Below are 17,711 nucleotides of genomic sequence, written 5' to 3'. Positions count from 1 at the left end.
AGGCAGAGGGGGGGTAAGGTAAAAAAGAGGAGAGAGGAGGAGTATGAAAAATGTGACAGAAACAATAGAGAGGGAAGATATAAAGAGATAGAAAGACTGCCAACTGACAATCCCTGATGAAAAGCAATAAGCATTCCCACTGACAAATGCAAACAACGACATGATCCCATCTTACCCAATCACCCGTGTACCATCCATGCTCCCCTCGCTCTCTGCCATGTATCCGTAAACATTGTTTTTGTTGTTCCACTGCCGCACCAGCCCGCTCACAGTCCTGCTAGTCTCAGGTTCAGAGCTGCTTGCTGTAGTGCTGGCTGATAATTCGGCTCCAGAGTCCGTAACCGGGGGGGTCTGGTTCCAACGGGCCACACGCCCAGCCACGCGGTCTGACATGGGCTTGGCCAGCCTCCGCAGGGCGGTCACCTCCTGAGTCTTCCTGCGCAGCACCAGCTCCTGCTGCCGCTTCTGAGACTCCAGCGCACGGATCTGGTACTGATGGACAGATGGGAGAAAGACAGAGTTTCTTTTTAATGTGTGTTATTAATTCTTCATCTACATTTAATTAGATTCCTGAGTTGAACATGATTGCTTTTTACACAACAGGCTTGCAAAGTGTTGATCAAACTTAAGATGAAACGCTGAATAAAAGGATTATGAATGAGGCCCACAGTATGACAGTGTACATGTTTTCACGCTCATTAATAAGCCGACTCCTCCAGGAAAAACAAAGTAAGATAGGAATTAAGTGCAGTATGTACTCATCTTCAAAAAATTCAAGTAGTACCATCAATCTGTGTGTATCATGTACGTGATACATAAACTATGTTTTCAAGGTGCCAGGATGACACAGAATCACTCTTTAAACACAGCAGTGAAATTTGAATTTGGACTATGTTGACAACAGCTGTGACAATAAACTGAATATATTTCTCATAATGTTGGCTCATGTGCTCACTTACTCTCAGCCATCCAATTTCCCAATAATTATATTTCTGCATTTGAAAGCCAGAACCACTATGTAAATAATGTGTGTTAAATAATTCAAACGACTGTAGTAGATTATAGTTTGCATTGGCATTGCATGAGGTGAAAATCTCCCCAAAACACACACAAGCATACAGATTTGCAGGCTGACCTCTTGTCGTCTCTGCTCCTTCTTGAGCTGGGCGATCTCACGGTTCCTCTTAGCCTCAACCATCCTCCTCCTCTGCTGCTCCTCCTTCATCTGTTTCATAAGCGCCACCTGGAAATGACAGAGAAGTCAGTATTCCTATAACGCACTAGAATTTCCACTTCATGTCTTTATCCATGCTCCCAGTCTCCTTTCCCTCATCATTACCTTGGCTTTCTTCATCTCGTTGACCTCCGTCTGTAGTTTCTTCAGCTCCCGTTCGTACCTGCCCTGGTTTTTAAGGAGACGCGCGTGCTCCTTCTGTGCCGCTTGTAGCTTCAGCAGGTCGCGATTCATCTCCTTGAGACGTTTTTCATACTCCTGCTTTATCCGGTTGGCCTTCTCCTCAGTGTAGTTCTCCATGGACACTGTGCAGCCATGTACAGTAGTAATGTTAATGACCTGTTTTCAGGATACTTTACCTTACGTGTCACATTCTACTTTTCTACTGACAAACCACATCTCTGTGAAGTACAATGCCCTTGATGCTTTAACTCACTGAGGTTCTGCAGCACGCGGTCTCTCTCCAGCTGGGTGTCTCGGATCTTGTTCTGCAACAGGATGAGCTTCTCCTCGTACTGCAGCTTCAGCATCAGCAGCCTCCGCTGACTGTTCTCCAGCTCGTCTATCAGCTTCTGTTTGATCTCAATCTCGCAAGTCAGGTCAGCCAGGTCCGCCTGGAAGTTGGCTGCAAGATAGAGGGAAAAGATCAGTCAGAGTGCGCAGGATATTTGCATAAATTGATTTTGTTTACAATTGGTAAAAACGTATTTTCCCTGGTAACTACTTTAGATCTTTGTATAATGATCACACAATCAGAAAAAGAACAAATTTATTCAATCCAACGAAGCAAAACACAAATCCAACAGTGACATAACCATGGCTCAACAGTTAGGAGCCAGGACAGGAGCCATATTGCAAAGTTTTTATTCATTGTCTGTTTTATATTCTAATTGACATCAAGCCTAAATCCTAAATAGACATTGATTGACTTGTGTGTTTGCCTATTTAAATCTGGCTCAATCTATGTCATAAAATGTCTTTTTTCTCACTGTAAACCATCTAGAAAAGTGGAACATATTCATACAGAAAGTAAAGATGCAGATAAATAAGAAGAACCTGTTAGACAATATGGCATAAAAGGGGAAGACGTCTGGTCATTCCATAACTGCAGCTGTTAGAAACCCACCTTTCTCATCAGAGTCCGAGTCTGAATCCACCAGGCTCTCATCACTGTCAAACTCATCCTCCTCCCTCCCTTCCTCCTCGTCCTCCCCCTCATCTTCATCGCAACCACTCTCCTCCTGCAGTGGAGACATGATGTCCTACACACACAAACACACAGACACGTCAGACTTTCCTGTTGTTTTTTCATTTGGCTTCAAATGCTTATGAATGCCAACACATGTACACAACCTTACCTCAGTATAATTGTCGTCTGAATCGATCTCTCCATTCTCTCCGTTTTGTCCGTTCTGCCCATTCTCTCCATTCTCATGGGTGTGCAGTTTCACTCGTTTCTTCGAGCCTTTCTCCAACTCCGGACTGCAGGAGGAGAGAGGTATATTTCATTGTTTCAAGTAATATCAACTTATCAAGTATTTTTGTCCATTACCATGCATTACACACACTCCTCTTCATGTAAGTGAGACGTTACCCACTCTAACACCCACCATTATAGCTTTGGGAGTGTTGCCAAGTGTTGGCTCACAGCAAAATCAGTCATTAGCAAAGTCGTCTTCATCTCATCTTCCCCTTTCCTTCCCTTTTAGCTCTTTACATTTTACTGCCAGTATTACTCTCCCCATTGCTCCCTCTTTTACAAACACCCTGCTCATCACTTATCCCATCTTTAAATTTCCGTCTACCTCCATCTCTGTCCCATTAAACCTCAATTAGCTTGTTAGACTGTGTACTCTTCTCTCTCATGACCCACTGGCCGAATGAATTAGACCTTTTTGTGTCCAAGCCAGCATTACTACTCAGCACTGGCTGCATCCCAATTCTATTCAAAAGCTGGCCGTCCCAAAGCCCTAATCGACTTGTGATGTGCCTCTTAAGCTAGAGGAGGGAAGAGTATGTGGGCAGGAGTGATGAATGTGCTCATCATGCTCTATCAGCTTCTAAAATATGAAGAGGTTCAGACACAGAGGCTTAGGGGGAGTAACGAGAAATTAAATTTACATCAAAGGAGATCTTCCTGGAACACTGTGATCTTGACTTTTCAGTTGTTCTACATCTTAAAAGTTTTTGGAATCAGCATATAAAATCTGTGGTAACACGCCGAATGTCTCCTCACCTCATCCTCCTCTGCCTCCTCTCTTTCTTCTTCAGCCTCTCGATGTCCAGCTTGGCTCGGCGTAACACATCCGTCATCTCCGCCTCCATGGACATGGGAGCAGGGGAGGAGCCGGGAGGGTGGCCGGGTGCGGGGCTGAGGGTGGAAGACGGAAACGGAGAACGAGAAGAAAGTCGGGTCGCCTGCCGTCGCAACGACTCATTCATGGCCTCGCTCTCAAGAAGCTTGGATCTAAAGAAGAAGAGCACAGGCAAATAAAAAATGATATTTATCTATTCATGTTGTGTTTTTGCTTGGTTTTGAGGAGGGACAAAATGTTTTGAAATGACACACAATATTCAAACTGACTTATCACCAGCTAATTAAAGCTACTAATGCTAAACTGACATTCTTATTACTGATAAAATGAACCCTTGCTCAATTCAATAAACATAGCAGTTTAACTGCTACAGCCTTATCTGGTCTGGTATGACCAGTAGCATGGTGTAGCTTTCTTTTAGCTAATGTAAGCAAAACCTTTGAAAGATGTTACTGTGTAACTAAAATTGAGTCAGTTCACTGACTAGTAACTATTCTCTACTTGTGCTATTATCATACTGCATTTTACCATTGTTCAGTAACTGTCACTCGTGGTCACAGTGGCCACTGTTCGGCAAAAGTTATATAGTCTCACTTTAAATGTAGGATTTGCTAGTAGAAAATAATATTACACTCAAAGTACTGAAAATGCAACTGAACATGAACAAATTCCAACTTATAAGCATTCTCATTTTCAGCATTAGCTGTTATTCTTTATTCTCTGTTTGCTTTCTTGTTGAGAAGATTGATATCGATAGTGCAGCACATAACCCCTTGCAAGACCACAACTTGCTGTTTTTACTGTTCAGTTTTGCAGACATAAAACAAACAAGAGATAACGTGTTAATTAGTGAGTTTTAGAGATGCTGGAAGGCAGATTTTGTTGCCTTTGGACAGAGCCAAGCTAGCTGTTTCCCCCCTGTTTTCAGTCTTTATGCTAAACTAAGCTAGCTGGCTGCTGCCTCAAGCTTAAGATATGAGAGTGGTATCAATCTACTCATTTAACTGCTGGCAAGAAAGTGAATAAGCATATTTCCAAAAATATTGAACTATTTCTTTAAAAGTCAAAGAATGCCCTTAGTCTGGTCAAAAAAGTCCCACTTCCAGACTGAGGTTTGATGATTTCGGTGATAATTTAGGTTATTAGTACAATTGATGGCAGTACATAAAAGCACCATGGATGACAAGGAGCTCTTACCTAAGTTCTTCAACTTCTCGGATGTAGTTCTGGATTAGAGCCCCAATCTCCTCGTTGCCCTCACCTAGAGGTCAAAGGTAGAAGGAAACTCAGGTCACAGAAAGCTCTCAATGCAATAAGGAAGCAAAACATCCTAATTTTAATACATAACGATAAATGAAAGATGTTAGAAGGTAAACTTAGGAGATACATTTGAAGAAGTTACGTATCTCTTTCACGTACTTGACTTGGTGAGCAGTGTGTTGACCTCATTGGCCAGCAGATGTGTTACACGGGTATTGAGGTGGTCAATGGTCTCCTGCATGGCCTTTACCCTGAGCCGCAGCGTGTCATTTTCTCTCTGCAGCATGACGTTCTCCTGGCACAGATCGCTGTAACCCTCCGAACCATCCTCACATGCCACACGCTTCCCCTGCACAGAGCAATCGGCACAAATATCAATGACCAAGACCTCAAACACCACGAGCATTTTAAGGAAAAAGACCAAAAGTCAGACCTGGAAAATAAAACTGATTCCATATTGTTGCTCTTACACATACTTGATGTTGCATTCCAACTTTCCACACTGCTTAAACCAAACACAATGCTATTGTTTAAGATGGATAAACCTGTCTGGAGAGTCTTCAAGTAACTATTGTCAGATTCTGAATGATTAATACTGAAAAAACCCTGTTGTGTAAGCTCCGAACAGAGAGTCACTATGTAATCCAGCAACAGTTCGCAGACGTCATTACGTCCTCCACCAATCCAACACTCCATAACTTCCAGACTCCAGTAACATCACATCCCTAATTACCATGTCGAGGTCAGCTCGCAGCCCATCATCATAGTCACGCATTCACTTCCCTCTAGTAACCATGGTAACCCCCTTAATCGTGTAATAGACTGACAATCCAGTTAAATGATTGCTTGTTTCTTGTTGTCCCGGAGGTCAAAGCTGATGAAAAAGTCTAGACACTTTGCAGACAGTCCTTGTGTTTTCTACCTATTTCTTGTCACATTTTCTTGTATCGTAGTTCACTCTGTCTTCTTACTATATAATGGTCCTCATTAGGTAAACCATGGTACACTGAGCACGCACAGAGCCTCTCAGGACAAGTACATTCAGCTGAAGGATTAATTTATCCCTGCATTATAGTGTAAAATACTGACATTGCACTGATTAATCTTTATAGCACTGTACTAAAGACATAAATGGATTAATGAATGAAGGAATGAATGATGAATGCTGAACCCACAGTGTAAGAAGGACCACTGCTGCAGGTCCTTCATCCTGACGGCAGCCAGACTGTTTAGCATACTTTAACACTGATGTTGTCTCTGTCAACATCACCCACCACTTATAACACCACAGCTACTTAGCACAATATCTCAGGCAATATATCGCATCTGTTCATTTATCATTTTGTCATTTATCTATCATCATATTTTGTCTTATGTTTCAACCTTGTGCAATAAGATTTTATACTGTTTTTTCCAGTGCAATATTTCAGTACAATGCTACACACCACGTGTGTATTACCATTGCAGGTCATATCTGTATATGTGACAGGTGTGTATACTGTATATGTGTATATACTGTCTTTAGCTTTTAGTTTTTTATTTATCTTTAATCTTATTATCTTATTTATCTTACCTTTTCTTCTAATTTTGAGCTGCAGTAACAAGTGACTTTCCTCTGTGGGGATTGATAAAGTTTCATTCATTCAAACATTTATGTTTCAGTAATGATCTTTAATTTAATATAGTAATCAGCGGCTGCTGCAGGCATGGCCTGTGCTTTTCTCATTCACCCTCCAATACCATCTTCTCTTACTCCCATTACTGTTGTCTTTTTTCTTCCTCTGCTCATCTACTATTTTCAGTTTCATCCATCATGTCGCCCCATTCATTCCTCTCTTACAGCGTCATTGCATCAGTTACACTGACAGCCATGTGTTATCTGTCTTCTTCAACCTGCCACTTTTCATTCCTCATCTCCTCCCTCATTCATTTATCCTCTCTTATCTATATCTCTAAGCTACTCCTTGTCTTTTTCCAAATTTTCCAGGTTTCTCTTTCTCTAAATGTTTCTTGTTTTCTTCCCACCATCCATCCATCCCCACATCTCTCACCGTCTTGTACTCCATCAGTTCCATCTGAAGCCGGGCTATCTCAGCACGCAGGGCGCTGATCTGCTGGCTGGTCTTGTCTTGGTTCACCACCACCTTGTTCTTGATGTTTCGGGCGCGGTTGGCGTACTTAAGAGTGTTCAGCGTCTCCATGAAGTCCCGGTCTGACGGACTGACGCAGGCGATCATCACTGTACGACTGGAGAGGAAGGACAGACGGTTCATACAGTATTAGAAGATTGTTGAGGTTGTGCCTGAGTATCAGTGTCTTGTTATTACCATAAGTGTAACAGAAGCACTTTAATATTCAGGCATAAACATAACAACTCAGCACTTGAGAACATTTTTTTAACTAATGTCAGCAACTAAACCAGAGCACTAAGGCTGCAACTACATTAAAAAAATCTATTATTTATTTGTTCTCTGCGCAATGCTGTTGTGTTTTTAGTATTTTATCCAAATTTTATTTATTTTATTCTACACTTTTATCATTTTTCCCTTTGATCCTCATAATTATGTCTGTGTTTTTATTTGATTGTAATTCTCAGTCTGTAAAGCACTTTAGTAAACATTTGTTGTTTTTAGATGTGCTTTATAAATAAATTGACTTGACCTAACAATTATTTTCATTATTGATTAATCTGCCAGTTATTTCTCAATTAATCAATGAATCATTCTGTCTATAAAAAAATTTGAAAATTGTGAAAAATTACCATTATAATGCCCAATACAATACTAAAACAGTCAAAAACCCAAAGATTTTCAGTTTAATACCATATGGCAAAAGCAAAGAAAAGCACCAATCTCACTTTAGAGAGGAGTGGCCGATAAACTGATTGATCAATCGACTGTTTCAGCTCTACAGAGCACCAGTGCCTGTGTCGTGACTTTCCCAAACTTCTTAAATCTCAGACAATATTCAGATTATTCCATAACTATACAACTTTACCACCTCTATATGAACATTTTTTCTGTATGTACAGTATGTAGGTTGTATATATGTGTGTGAGAGTTTGTATTGCTATCTTTGTGAGGACCAATTTCGGTTTTAAACCAAAATAACGGGGACATTTCTGCATTGTGAGGACATTTTGGCTGGCTGGTTTTAAGATTAAGGTTACAATTAGGTTTAGGTCAGGGCATTTGGTTGAGGTATGGTTAAGGTAAAGTTGTGTGTGTGTGTGTGTGTGTGTGTGTGTCTTTTTACCTGTTGCCTCCCAATGAGTCCTGTAGCAGTCGGGTGAGTTTAGAGTCTCTGTAGGGGATGTGTCCTCCCTTCTTGGTCTGGTCCCCTAAAGCACTGATCACATTTCCCAGGGCCAGCTACCACACACACACACACACACACAAACACTTTTATCAAGACATTGATGGTGAACTAGTTTTCTAACATCATTAGCATGCTGACATTAAAAAAAAGCAGAAGAGCGATATGCAAACACAGTATTCAAATACACTTGACCACAGGCACACAATGGAAAAGCTCATGTACATGCTCTGTCATTTCCTTCCAGTCAAACCACCTTAAATGTATGTGGACACACACACAAACACATTGTCTATTGTCTGTCTCACCAGCCCACAGTTAATGGAGATCCCCTCACGGGCCCTCTCTCCTGTAGCTCCTGTGCGTTTCAGCCTCTCAGAGCCGGCCAGGTCCACAAAGTGGAACTTGGCCATCAGCGCCTCGTACTCCGGCTGGGCGATGGAGCTGGAGTCTACACCGTTCACTTCCCCGTTCTCCCCTCCTCCATTCTGCTAAAAGGGGATAAAGATGAACTTGTAATAAGACTCACCTCACACTGGACCTACCCATCATGCATTATATTTTATTTTTCACCCATCTCCATTTTTCAACCCCTCACCATTTGCGGCTGTTGGCAGACTCTCATCTGGCAGAGGTGGATGGTGAAGATGGCGTGCGAGCGGGAGCTTTGGGCATTCATCTGGGTGCTGGCCGTGGTGCGGGACAGAGCGCCGAGCTTCAGACACTGCAGCAGCTGCAGCACACACGCAATATGAAGGACATTTGGTTACAACTTGAAATGAGGAAAAGAATCGCTATTATCAAAAAAGAAAAAAATCTAAATCCTTTTGAACTGCCCTCTCTACTGATTATTCCTCTCCTCCTTTTTCCTCTCAACCTACTTAACTCAAACTCTTTTATCTCCTCTCTCCCCCTGTTTAGACATTTTTCTCTTCTCTGCGATAGAAGCACCCATCTTTCTCTACTTGTCTCTCAGCTGTTTGAAGTGTTGGGAATTTAATGCACAATGCAGCTAAGAGACAAACCTGGTTTGTCAGATGACCTCTCCCAATTCTAGCCTCTCTTTTACTCCCTTTCTGCTTCCATATTGCAATGCGCTCACATTGTTTTTTAATACTCTGCGAAGAAACCACATTATACCATAAGTGTCTTTTCCCAGCCAGCATTTAGCCCTTCTCCTAAATCACCACCTGCCTTTTCTGTTAACCTCTTGTCATCTCTCAGTCTTCTCTCCAGAGATGGAGCCTTGAAAAACATCTCAGGCAGATATTCCTCCTGCCCTCTTGACCCCCTTTGCATCTTCCTTCCTTCAGACTGTCATTGCTGATCTTGATAACCATTACTCACAGCTGATATCTGGCTATGTACAAACCAGCTTCTCAAGAAAGCTCGGACAGGTTGAATCATATACTACAGACTGATGCTGTTCCGTTTTCTCCTTCACATCCTCATCCAACTCAGCCAAATCTCTGCTATCATTCTCGATCTAATGGTTTTTTGACGACTGACCACCAGATGGGTCCTGCCAGACTCTCTGGGATGCTGGAGATCTCAGGCAGCTCTCCTGCTCTGTCTAGCCCAGTAATCATCTTTACAACAATCCCTTTGTCACGCATTAACACTCAATCTTACATGACCACTCTGTGTTTACGGAAAAATCAAGCAGGATCCAAATTCAGCATGTTTCTCTCAGTAGGAAATCAGTTCTACAGTAATTGGCAAAAAAATTCTGACGCATTTCTGGTCCTCCTGTTGTCCTAAACTGTTAGGAGCTGCCAGGAAATTCAAGCAGATACAGTCCAGGATAGGAGAGATCTTTTAGGTACACTTGATGATAATGAGTTTATTAGAAGACACAGTTTTGATGAAAACAAAACAAAAGTTTCTGTGAGTGCCCTTGTGATTTTCTATGACCATTTAAGACCAGGACACATAAGCAGAAATCTCAGTAATATAAAACATATTGTGTATTTAGATGCTACATGTTGAGCGAGACTGATGTGAGAGTGATACACACAAACATAACAGCAGATAACACACAGATGCACCCACCTCCTCCTCTGAGTGTACCAGTCTGGAAGTGACTCCAGTAGTGTAGATGCTGCCACTGGCGTCCTCATGGATCTTAATGTTGGACTTCCTGTTCCGACTCTCCGGATCTCTGCTTCCATCGAACAAGTCCAGGATCTCTTCGTTGTACAGCTACAATAAACAAGAGCCACACACACATATGCATGCAAGTTAACAATCATTATATACTTGAGTATATTAACAATTTAATGTTATAATAAACAGCTTTTTCCTGAATGTATTGCAACTTTAGAGCAGATTTTCATGTTCTCCTCTTTCCTCACAGCACTGTTTCCTATGTACACACAGCCCTCCAGCCTGTGAGGTCAAAACAGTGAACTCTCCGAAACCAATGAGGGCAGGGGGCCACAGAGGTCAGCTGAAAGCTCAGCTGTTTCCATCTACTGCCAAAAACACACACACACACACAGCCATCTGTTTATCATCAACAGAGATAACCTTCTGACCTGAGAACCTACAAAAAAAACACACTAACAACAGAGAGCAGTACAGAAACAGAGATCTATGACTATACTTTTATATTAAAATCATGTTTAAAAATGCATTTAAAAAAGTAATCAAATCATACACCCACACACCCATTGTAAAGATAACCCAAACATTTGCCTGTCAGAAACCTCTGGAGGAAATAATCCCTCGTCATATTATCTCATTGCTCCTACGCAAGCATCCCTCCCTCTCTCTCATCCCTCGCTCGTATCCATCTTCTGCCCTACAGTCATGAGGAATAATGTCAGAGGTAATGGCCAACATTAATCAGGACCAACAAAGCACAGCAGACATTCCTGCCCATCTGTCATCAGGCTGTCACTTCCTGTTTGTAAAAGAGGGGGGTTGATCCTCTTGTCTCCCTATTTTGTCCCATCTGGTTAGAGTTAATATGGACCAATATCCATCCCAGCTCACACACACACACACACACACACACACACACACACACACACACACACACGCTCATTTGCAAGCAAGAATATCAATAGTGCTTGTGTGAGAATGTGTTGGAGCATGCTTGTACATGTGCTGCACATCCATTCGCAGCTACATGTGTTGTGTGTCGCCCACCTCTAGGAACTGGGCGCTGACTTTAAAATCAGGTGGCTGGGTACCGGTCTCCTGGGCGCGCAGCCTCCTGCTCTGGATTCCTTCAAACAGCTGGTGAACAGCCCGCGGGATGATGCCCTGCTCCTGCTGGCTCAGACTCACGTCGAAACCCGTCCCCATGGTGTAAGTCTTCCCCGAGCCCGTCTGAAACACATTTCATCCACAACCTGTAACCTGTTTTTATATGCATGTGTTGGCAGTTGATTAAACTCCTGTGTGCTGATGTGTATGTGTATCTTTGCTTTGCTGTTTTTCTTTTCAGGTCATTATATTCAGCTAAATCAAACAACATGCTCCTGTAAGCAATTTTGTGTGGGCATTCCCCAGATAGATCTGTGTTATACTTTATGTGGAAGATAATGCTGCATTCACGTGCTCCTCAGATGGTCCTATTTCCTGAGTTGGGAAGTCGTTCATGAGCTTTTAAGTCGTAATGTGGAAACAACATGGACACTACAAAGAGGAGTGTTTTGTGTGAAGCGTGTTTTATTTTGTCTCACATTTGTTTCTGCACATGTACATTACCTAAAACCACTAAAATATTGCTTTACCTGGCTTGTTATCAGGGTTAATGCTAATAAATAACTTTTCTAACTAATCTAGGTCACTCTATGTGGACAGCAACTAACGGTTACAACTTAATACCATATTACAAAATACATGTGAGCAAAAAATTGATCTGCAATACATGAATTAGTAAAAGGTTTCTTCATCAACTAAACATTTACTTTTGTCTGCGATGTTTCTGCGTATATGACGTCAACTTTTGGCAAGTTGTATACCAAAATTTTCACTGACTTTCCAAGTTGGGGGTGTTGAATTTTCCCAGCCAGAAATCATTTTTCCGATTATTCTGACACCACATGAACGCTACATTGATCTGCAACATTAACTGACTATATTTTATATAACATTATATTTTTTTAGAATGTTTTTATTATAATAATAATTATTATAATAACTAATTAATTTATCATAAAAACAACTCTAATCCAAGTCTCGTTAACTTACCTGACCATAAGCAAACACGGTGGCGTTGTAGCCCTCGAAGCAGCCCTCGATGAGCTTGTGCACGCAGGCCTGGTAGATGTGTTGCTGCTCCGAGTCTATATCGTACATAAAGTCATAGGTGAAGGCTTTGTCTTTCCCCAGGAGGACTTGAGGTTCTCCAGGTGTGACCAGGGTGCACACATGGCAGCCCTCTATCTTCTCCTTTGCCATCTGAGGACGGATCCTAAGAGGAGAGGAGGAAAAGGAACGAGATGGTCACTGAATGGGTAAAACGATAATATTGACGTACATCAAAAATGTAAAATGGGTGTTGTAGCACAACTCTGAAGACAGGCTACTGGTTGTGATTGTGTCTGAATTATTTAATGCACCATGTAGATCAAGTAAATCTGATCCACACAATACATATGGCCACCTTGAATTCATTATCATGTCAAGTCTAAACAAGAAACAGTGAGAATGTGAGAGCACATTATTGAAGGGTTAATGGAAAGACATCTATATCTACACCAAGACTGTGCATTAATATTCCATTTCCATTTCCATGTCTCTAGTAGCATTTTCACACAGGATAATGACATTAAGGATATTTTGAAAACTTTTAATTTCACCGCAACACTGGGTTACCATTAGAATCCGTTGTCATCGTTGTGAATCCAAGCTTACTACAGCTGCTGTCCTCTGCAAAGCAGCAAACTACAAACTTTTCTGAACCGCCTTTCAAGCCTACATGAAGTGAATGTTAAACATTTATAAGTTTTCGATTGAGTATTTGTTAAATAACTGGTCATCACAAAGGTCTGGGTCTGTAAAAATCACAACTAATCTAAAGAATTAGCCACAGCCAGGTGTTTGCGCTGAGATTTAACCAGATGATAAAGGCAAAGTGGTGCAAATTGAAAGGATCTCTCTTCTTATTTGGTCACCTTATAAAAAGTTGGCACAAAAACAATTTAAAAAAGTATGAATTGCTCAAGTGTAACTGAGAAAAGCTGAATATATGGTTGATATAGCTACAACTCACCGCTAATATCTACAAATGTTATGGTATAATAATCTTATATTTATTAAAATAACCCATGTTTATTCTGAAGCAAGTGTCAGAAATGTGTTGAAAACAGCTCTGGGCACACCCCAGTAGCACACTGGACTGGTTAAGATACATGCACCATAATCGCAATGATGGGCAGCAATTGTTTGTTGCATGATGTTCCCCATCTCTCTATCTCCCCTTGTTTCCTGTCATCTCTCAACTGTTACTGCAAAAGAGCTTTATCCTGAGTCACTACATCAGTCCAATAGGGGCATTAAAGAGAACCTTCCCTTTGACTGTCTGGCAGAGGAAAGTGAAACAGACTGGACAGTGTGGAAGTGAACAAAAATCTGTGACAGAGGAACAACCCTAAGGACAAAACATATATATTAAACAACAGCGCATTTGTTTGTGCTGTCCGTTTATAAAGTCAGAGAATGTGTAAGAAATGGGTAATGAGGCATAAAATGGAGAACCCTGTGAAAAAACTGGTGCAAGTGGGGCCACTGATCACGATAAGGCACGCTTTGTGCGACAAGCAGATCCTCATCAGTCATTATTGCGGCAACTGTTAATCCTGCAGCTCAGGACTCACAGCTCTGCTGGGTTTCCCGTCCTGACAGGTAGTTCATCGCAGTTAATTGCTTTTACCTGACATCCCAAATGTAAAATAATCCCTGATTTGTTGAGTCCAAAAGAAAAACAGGCATTGCACCGGAACATCTTTGAACTCACTGACAGAATGAGGGCCGTGTATTTAAATTTAGGATCATTTTAACTTGTTTGCAAGCAGAACGCCAGAAAGCCTCGCAGGCAAGACGGCTGATTAGTGGCGATATAGTCGTTGCAGAAGTGACACTTTTTACATGCTTGTGCCGCAGTGCTGCTACTTGTCTATCAGGTCTGAGAATCACTGTAGAGTAAACTAGAGGTCTAATGTTGCTCTCACATACTGCAATGTCCATAAAACAGAAGATCTGTCATACAGCCCTGGGCTTTCAGAGGTACAATGTGGACACAGCGGGGAGGTAATCACTTTAAGCTGCGGAAAAAGCCATGAGCCAGCAGTATCGGAGAGCCGGGTCCACCTCTCCACATGCTAAAACCCCCCGGTTCAATCTTCAGGGGATGCAAATCAACTCCCCCGCACACTGAGAGCGCACTCCCTATGGGATGCTACAACAAAGACACACACATGCTGGATACAATCATAAAAAAACAAGAGAAATCCCCAACCGCATACAGCTGCTGTAGGGATAGCGCGCTTGTCGCAGAGACACACAGAGCAATTCTAGGAACAAATATTGTACACAGAGAGTTTAAAAACAACCTACTGTACTATCTTCAGTTCACACATGGTTCCTCTCAAAGATGCATGAAGAACCACACCCACCACTAACACTCTCAGTAATCGCTTTTTCGTGCTACAGAAACACACACACATAGAGCTGACAACAGCATTTTCTGGCTCTCTTTCAGGCCTTGAGGCGTCATTGAGGGGGTCTTCCAGGAAGGAATTAAGGACATTAGAATAGTCCGATTCAGCAGCAGCAGCAGCAGCAGCAGCAGCACGCTACCCCGGACCACCTCAGGATAGAAGGGGTGACTTTAAAAAGCAGCTTGCAGACAGATGAGTCCCTTTTATCACTGGAGGTGACCTTGACACTGAGGTTAATGTATCTAAACCCACGAATCCCATATGAGAGCTGTTTAAGCCAATTATTAACAGAAAGTGGATATGGCAGAAGGGGAGTGCACTGGCTCTGCACAATGGACTTAAAAGTGTGTGTGTGTGTGTGTGTGTGTGTGTGTGTGTGTGTGTGTTAGAGAGAGAGAGAGAGAGAGAGAGAGAGAGAGAGAGAGCTGCACCTGTATTGTAAAAGGGTCATTCTTCTCTCCTTTTCTCTCTGTTTACACTCAATACTATAGATCTTTTGTGTACAATATTTATAGGCCAGGCATGAAAGAAAGAAAGAAAGAAAGAAAGAAAGAAAGAAAGAAAGAAAGAAAGAAAACATCAAGACAACACCCTGCAATCCTCTATGACTTTGTCTTGGCAGTAAGTGCATTTCTGTCACTACCTCACCTCACGCTGACCACTGACTGACTTACTGGGCAGCAACGTCTCTGCTGAGCCTGTCAGGATTTGTCTCCTGCTCTCCAATCTGACAGTACAGACACTCCAGCCATTGCCAGTTCATGATTTATACGTAGGCCCCGATGGTTTACCTCAGGTTTTTGGTTTTTATTGTGCCACAGCACATGTTTCGAGTTGTCATAGTAGGAGAAGCACAGGTGTTACTAATAACTTTACACCTGTGGTTTCCCTGCTGCGACATGTCAAACATGTCTTCTGTGGAAAAAGGCCTGTAGAGGAACACAATCAAGCCTGGGTGTGTCCAGAAGGCTGCAGTTATTTTTGGTTATTAATAATGTGTAATGTCCTTATTCTGTCTTTCTTTGTATATTCAGAAATTGTATTATTAATTGTGTGCAGTCCACTAAGAAGGCCTTTATAAATAAACATTACCAGTGCTGAAACAATTAGCTGAATGTCTCAAATGTAAGGATTTGCTCAGTGTTTACATCATTGTAAATTGAGGGGTTTTTGGGGGGGTTTGGACTGTTGTTTGAAGGTGTCATCTTGGGTTTTGGGAGACTCTGATGGGAATTTTCACTATTTTCTAGCAGTTTCTACAACAATAAATCAATTGATGAAAAATAATAATAGCAAGATTAAATAAATATAGTCCTAAATATTACACAATCAAACACTCCACATTTAAAGCTCTACGTGCTTCCTCTGAGCGCCCTCTCTCTGTCTTTCCCTCCATCATCACAAAGACAAAATAAAAAATATGGCTGAATTCAGGAAAGGCTTGACAAGCTCTGCATCAAATGAGAACAGACAAACACGTCTGACACACACAAGCCTCGCATGCATACAAAAAGACACGAAAACAACAATGACAGTCTGTCAGTGATCCACGGAGAGAAGAAGAAACGGAACAGCTATAAATAATCAATTCACACACAAACACACACACTCACTGTGGCTCAGCTGGGTGAACATTTAAGCCAGCTGCGCCAACAAAGACGGGATCCATAACATTGATCGAAACAGCAAAGATGTCACACACACACAGACACACACACACACACACACACACAGACCCAGACTCAGACCACACACTCACTTAAGGACATTTAGCAGCTAAAAATAGCCCCTAACATCATGATTAAATGTCTGTATGAGACACAGGCACAGAGAAAAACACATGAGAAGCAGATTGTGGATCCCTGATGTGGCAAATTAAAGCGTCTATCTCTCCTCATCTACGCACACTAATGGGAAAATGGTTTAAACTCCCTGGGGCCTAAACAAAGTCCCTCAAAGAACCAACATACACACACATACACACTCCTACCTGTATTCCTCGCTTTTATTTTTTGTTTTACTTGCTTTCTTTATACTCAGATGAATATACAGGTACAAACATGATACTCCTTACCCTAATCTTTTCTCACAAGCCCTAAATCCAGTTCTGTTAGACACACACACACACACACACACATGCACAAAGTCAGAAACTCATTATACATAAGCTCAAGAGAATTCATTTATTAGAATAATTATCAAACCCAATATTGCTAATTAGGACCAGACTCATAAAAAACAAAAAGGCAAACAAACAACACACGCACACACACTAATTGCCATATTAAACTCTGATAGCGGCAAAAGTCATTGATGCGTGACTTGAGAGTGAAGTAATCTGTGACATGAGGGAGGCAGCAGACCTCTCAGAATACAAACAGTCCTCAAGACCTTTCCGGTGTTTACAGCATCGCTCGTTAAATTTCTGCTTAAACTGCCTTAAAAATGATCAACGAGCACGCAGACGAGCAGATTTACATCAGAGAGTCGAAAGGGTGAAGTGAAATTTGACACACCAGCGTGTAACATGTAGGTTTTCAAGGTGTGAAAAAACAAAATACGAATCAGCTCTACAGATTTCAAGTTTGATTTACCATCCAGCATGGAAAAAAAAAAAGCATGCTGGCATACTGTGTGTATGCCCCACATGTTCTGGCTTCATCTTCAGACCTTGGGCATGTGGAAGCAGTTAGCAGGGTATCGTACAACTGCCAGTAACTGCCAGGGGGGGCTCCATCATTCGCACATCCAGCTCACATCACATAACTGAACAGTGATAGATCAGTAGCAGATTGGTCTCACCGAGCAAGGGGAGAGACACTGGTGTGCAACTGGAGTGCCATGTTGTATCCAGATGTAGAAGTTAATGTGTAGAGGTAAGGATAGCGGTGGCTTATGGGAGAAATATAGGGG

The 17,711-nt window shown here is 41.8% G+C and overlaps 1 protein-coding gene across 4 annotated transcripts in view; it reads right to left on the bottom strand.

The window, feature by feature from the left end:
• kif21b (kinesin family member 21B) overlaps window positions 1–17,711 on the bottom strand; it is a 66,093-nt gene that overhangs the window by 27,428 nt on the left and 20,954 nt on the right. For 3 of the 4 annotated variants that reach the window (XM_042405784.1, XM_042405782.1, XM_042405783.1), the window contains exons 2-17: window positions 12,328–12,550; window positions 11,278–11,460; window positions 10,177–10,326; window positions 8,723–8,857; window positions 8,433–8,615; window positions 8,065–8,180; window positions 6,861–7,056; window positions 4,969–5,158; window positions 4,747–4,810; window positions 3,471–3,701; window positions 2,593–2,716; window positions 2,361–2,496; window positions 1,671–1,859; window positions 1,340–1,539; window positions 1,136–1,243; window positions 176–492 (exon numbers count right to left, since the gene is read on the bottom strand). In XM_042405784.1, coding sequence (XP_042261718.1) covers window positions 176–492; window positions 1,136–1,243; window positions 1,340–1,539; window positions 1,671–1,859; window positions 2,361–2,496; window positions 2,593–2,716; window positions 3,471–3,701; window positions 4,747–4,810; window positions 4,969–5,158; window positions 6,861–7,056; window positions 8,065–8,180; window positions 8,433–8,615; window positions 8,723–8,857; window positions 10,177–10,326; window positions 11,278–11,460; window positions 12,328–12,550 — 2,745 coding nt within the window. The remainder of the gene's footprint in view (window positions 1–175; window positions 493–1,135; window positions 1,244–1,339; window positions 1,540–1,670; window positions 1,860–2,360; window positions 2,497–2,592; window positions 2,717–3,470; window positions 3,702–4,746; window positions 4,811–4,968; window positions 5,159–6,860; window positions 7,057–8,064; window positions 8,181–8,432; window positions 8,616–8,722; window positions 8,858–10,176; window positions 10,327–11,277; window positions 11,461–12,327; window positions 12,551–17,711) is intronic. The other variant, XM_042405785.1, reaches the window with a different exon arrangement.

This window comes from Thunnus maccoyii, chromosome 3 (genome assembly GCF_910596095.1).
Source record: "Thunnus maccoyii chromosome 3, fThuMac1.1, whole genome shotgun sequence".
NCBI classification, from domain to species: Eukaryota; Metazoa; Chordata; class Actinopteri; order Scombriformes; family Scombridae; genus Thunnus; species Thunnus maccoyii.
This window is presented reverse-complemented; position numbering and strand designations above follow the sequence as displayed.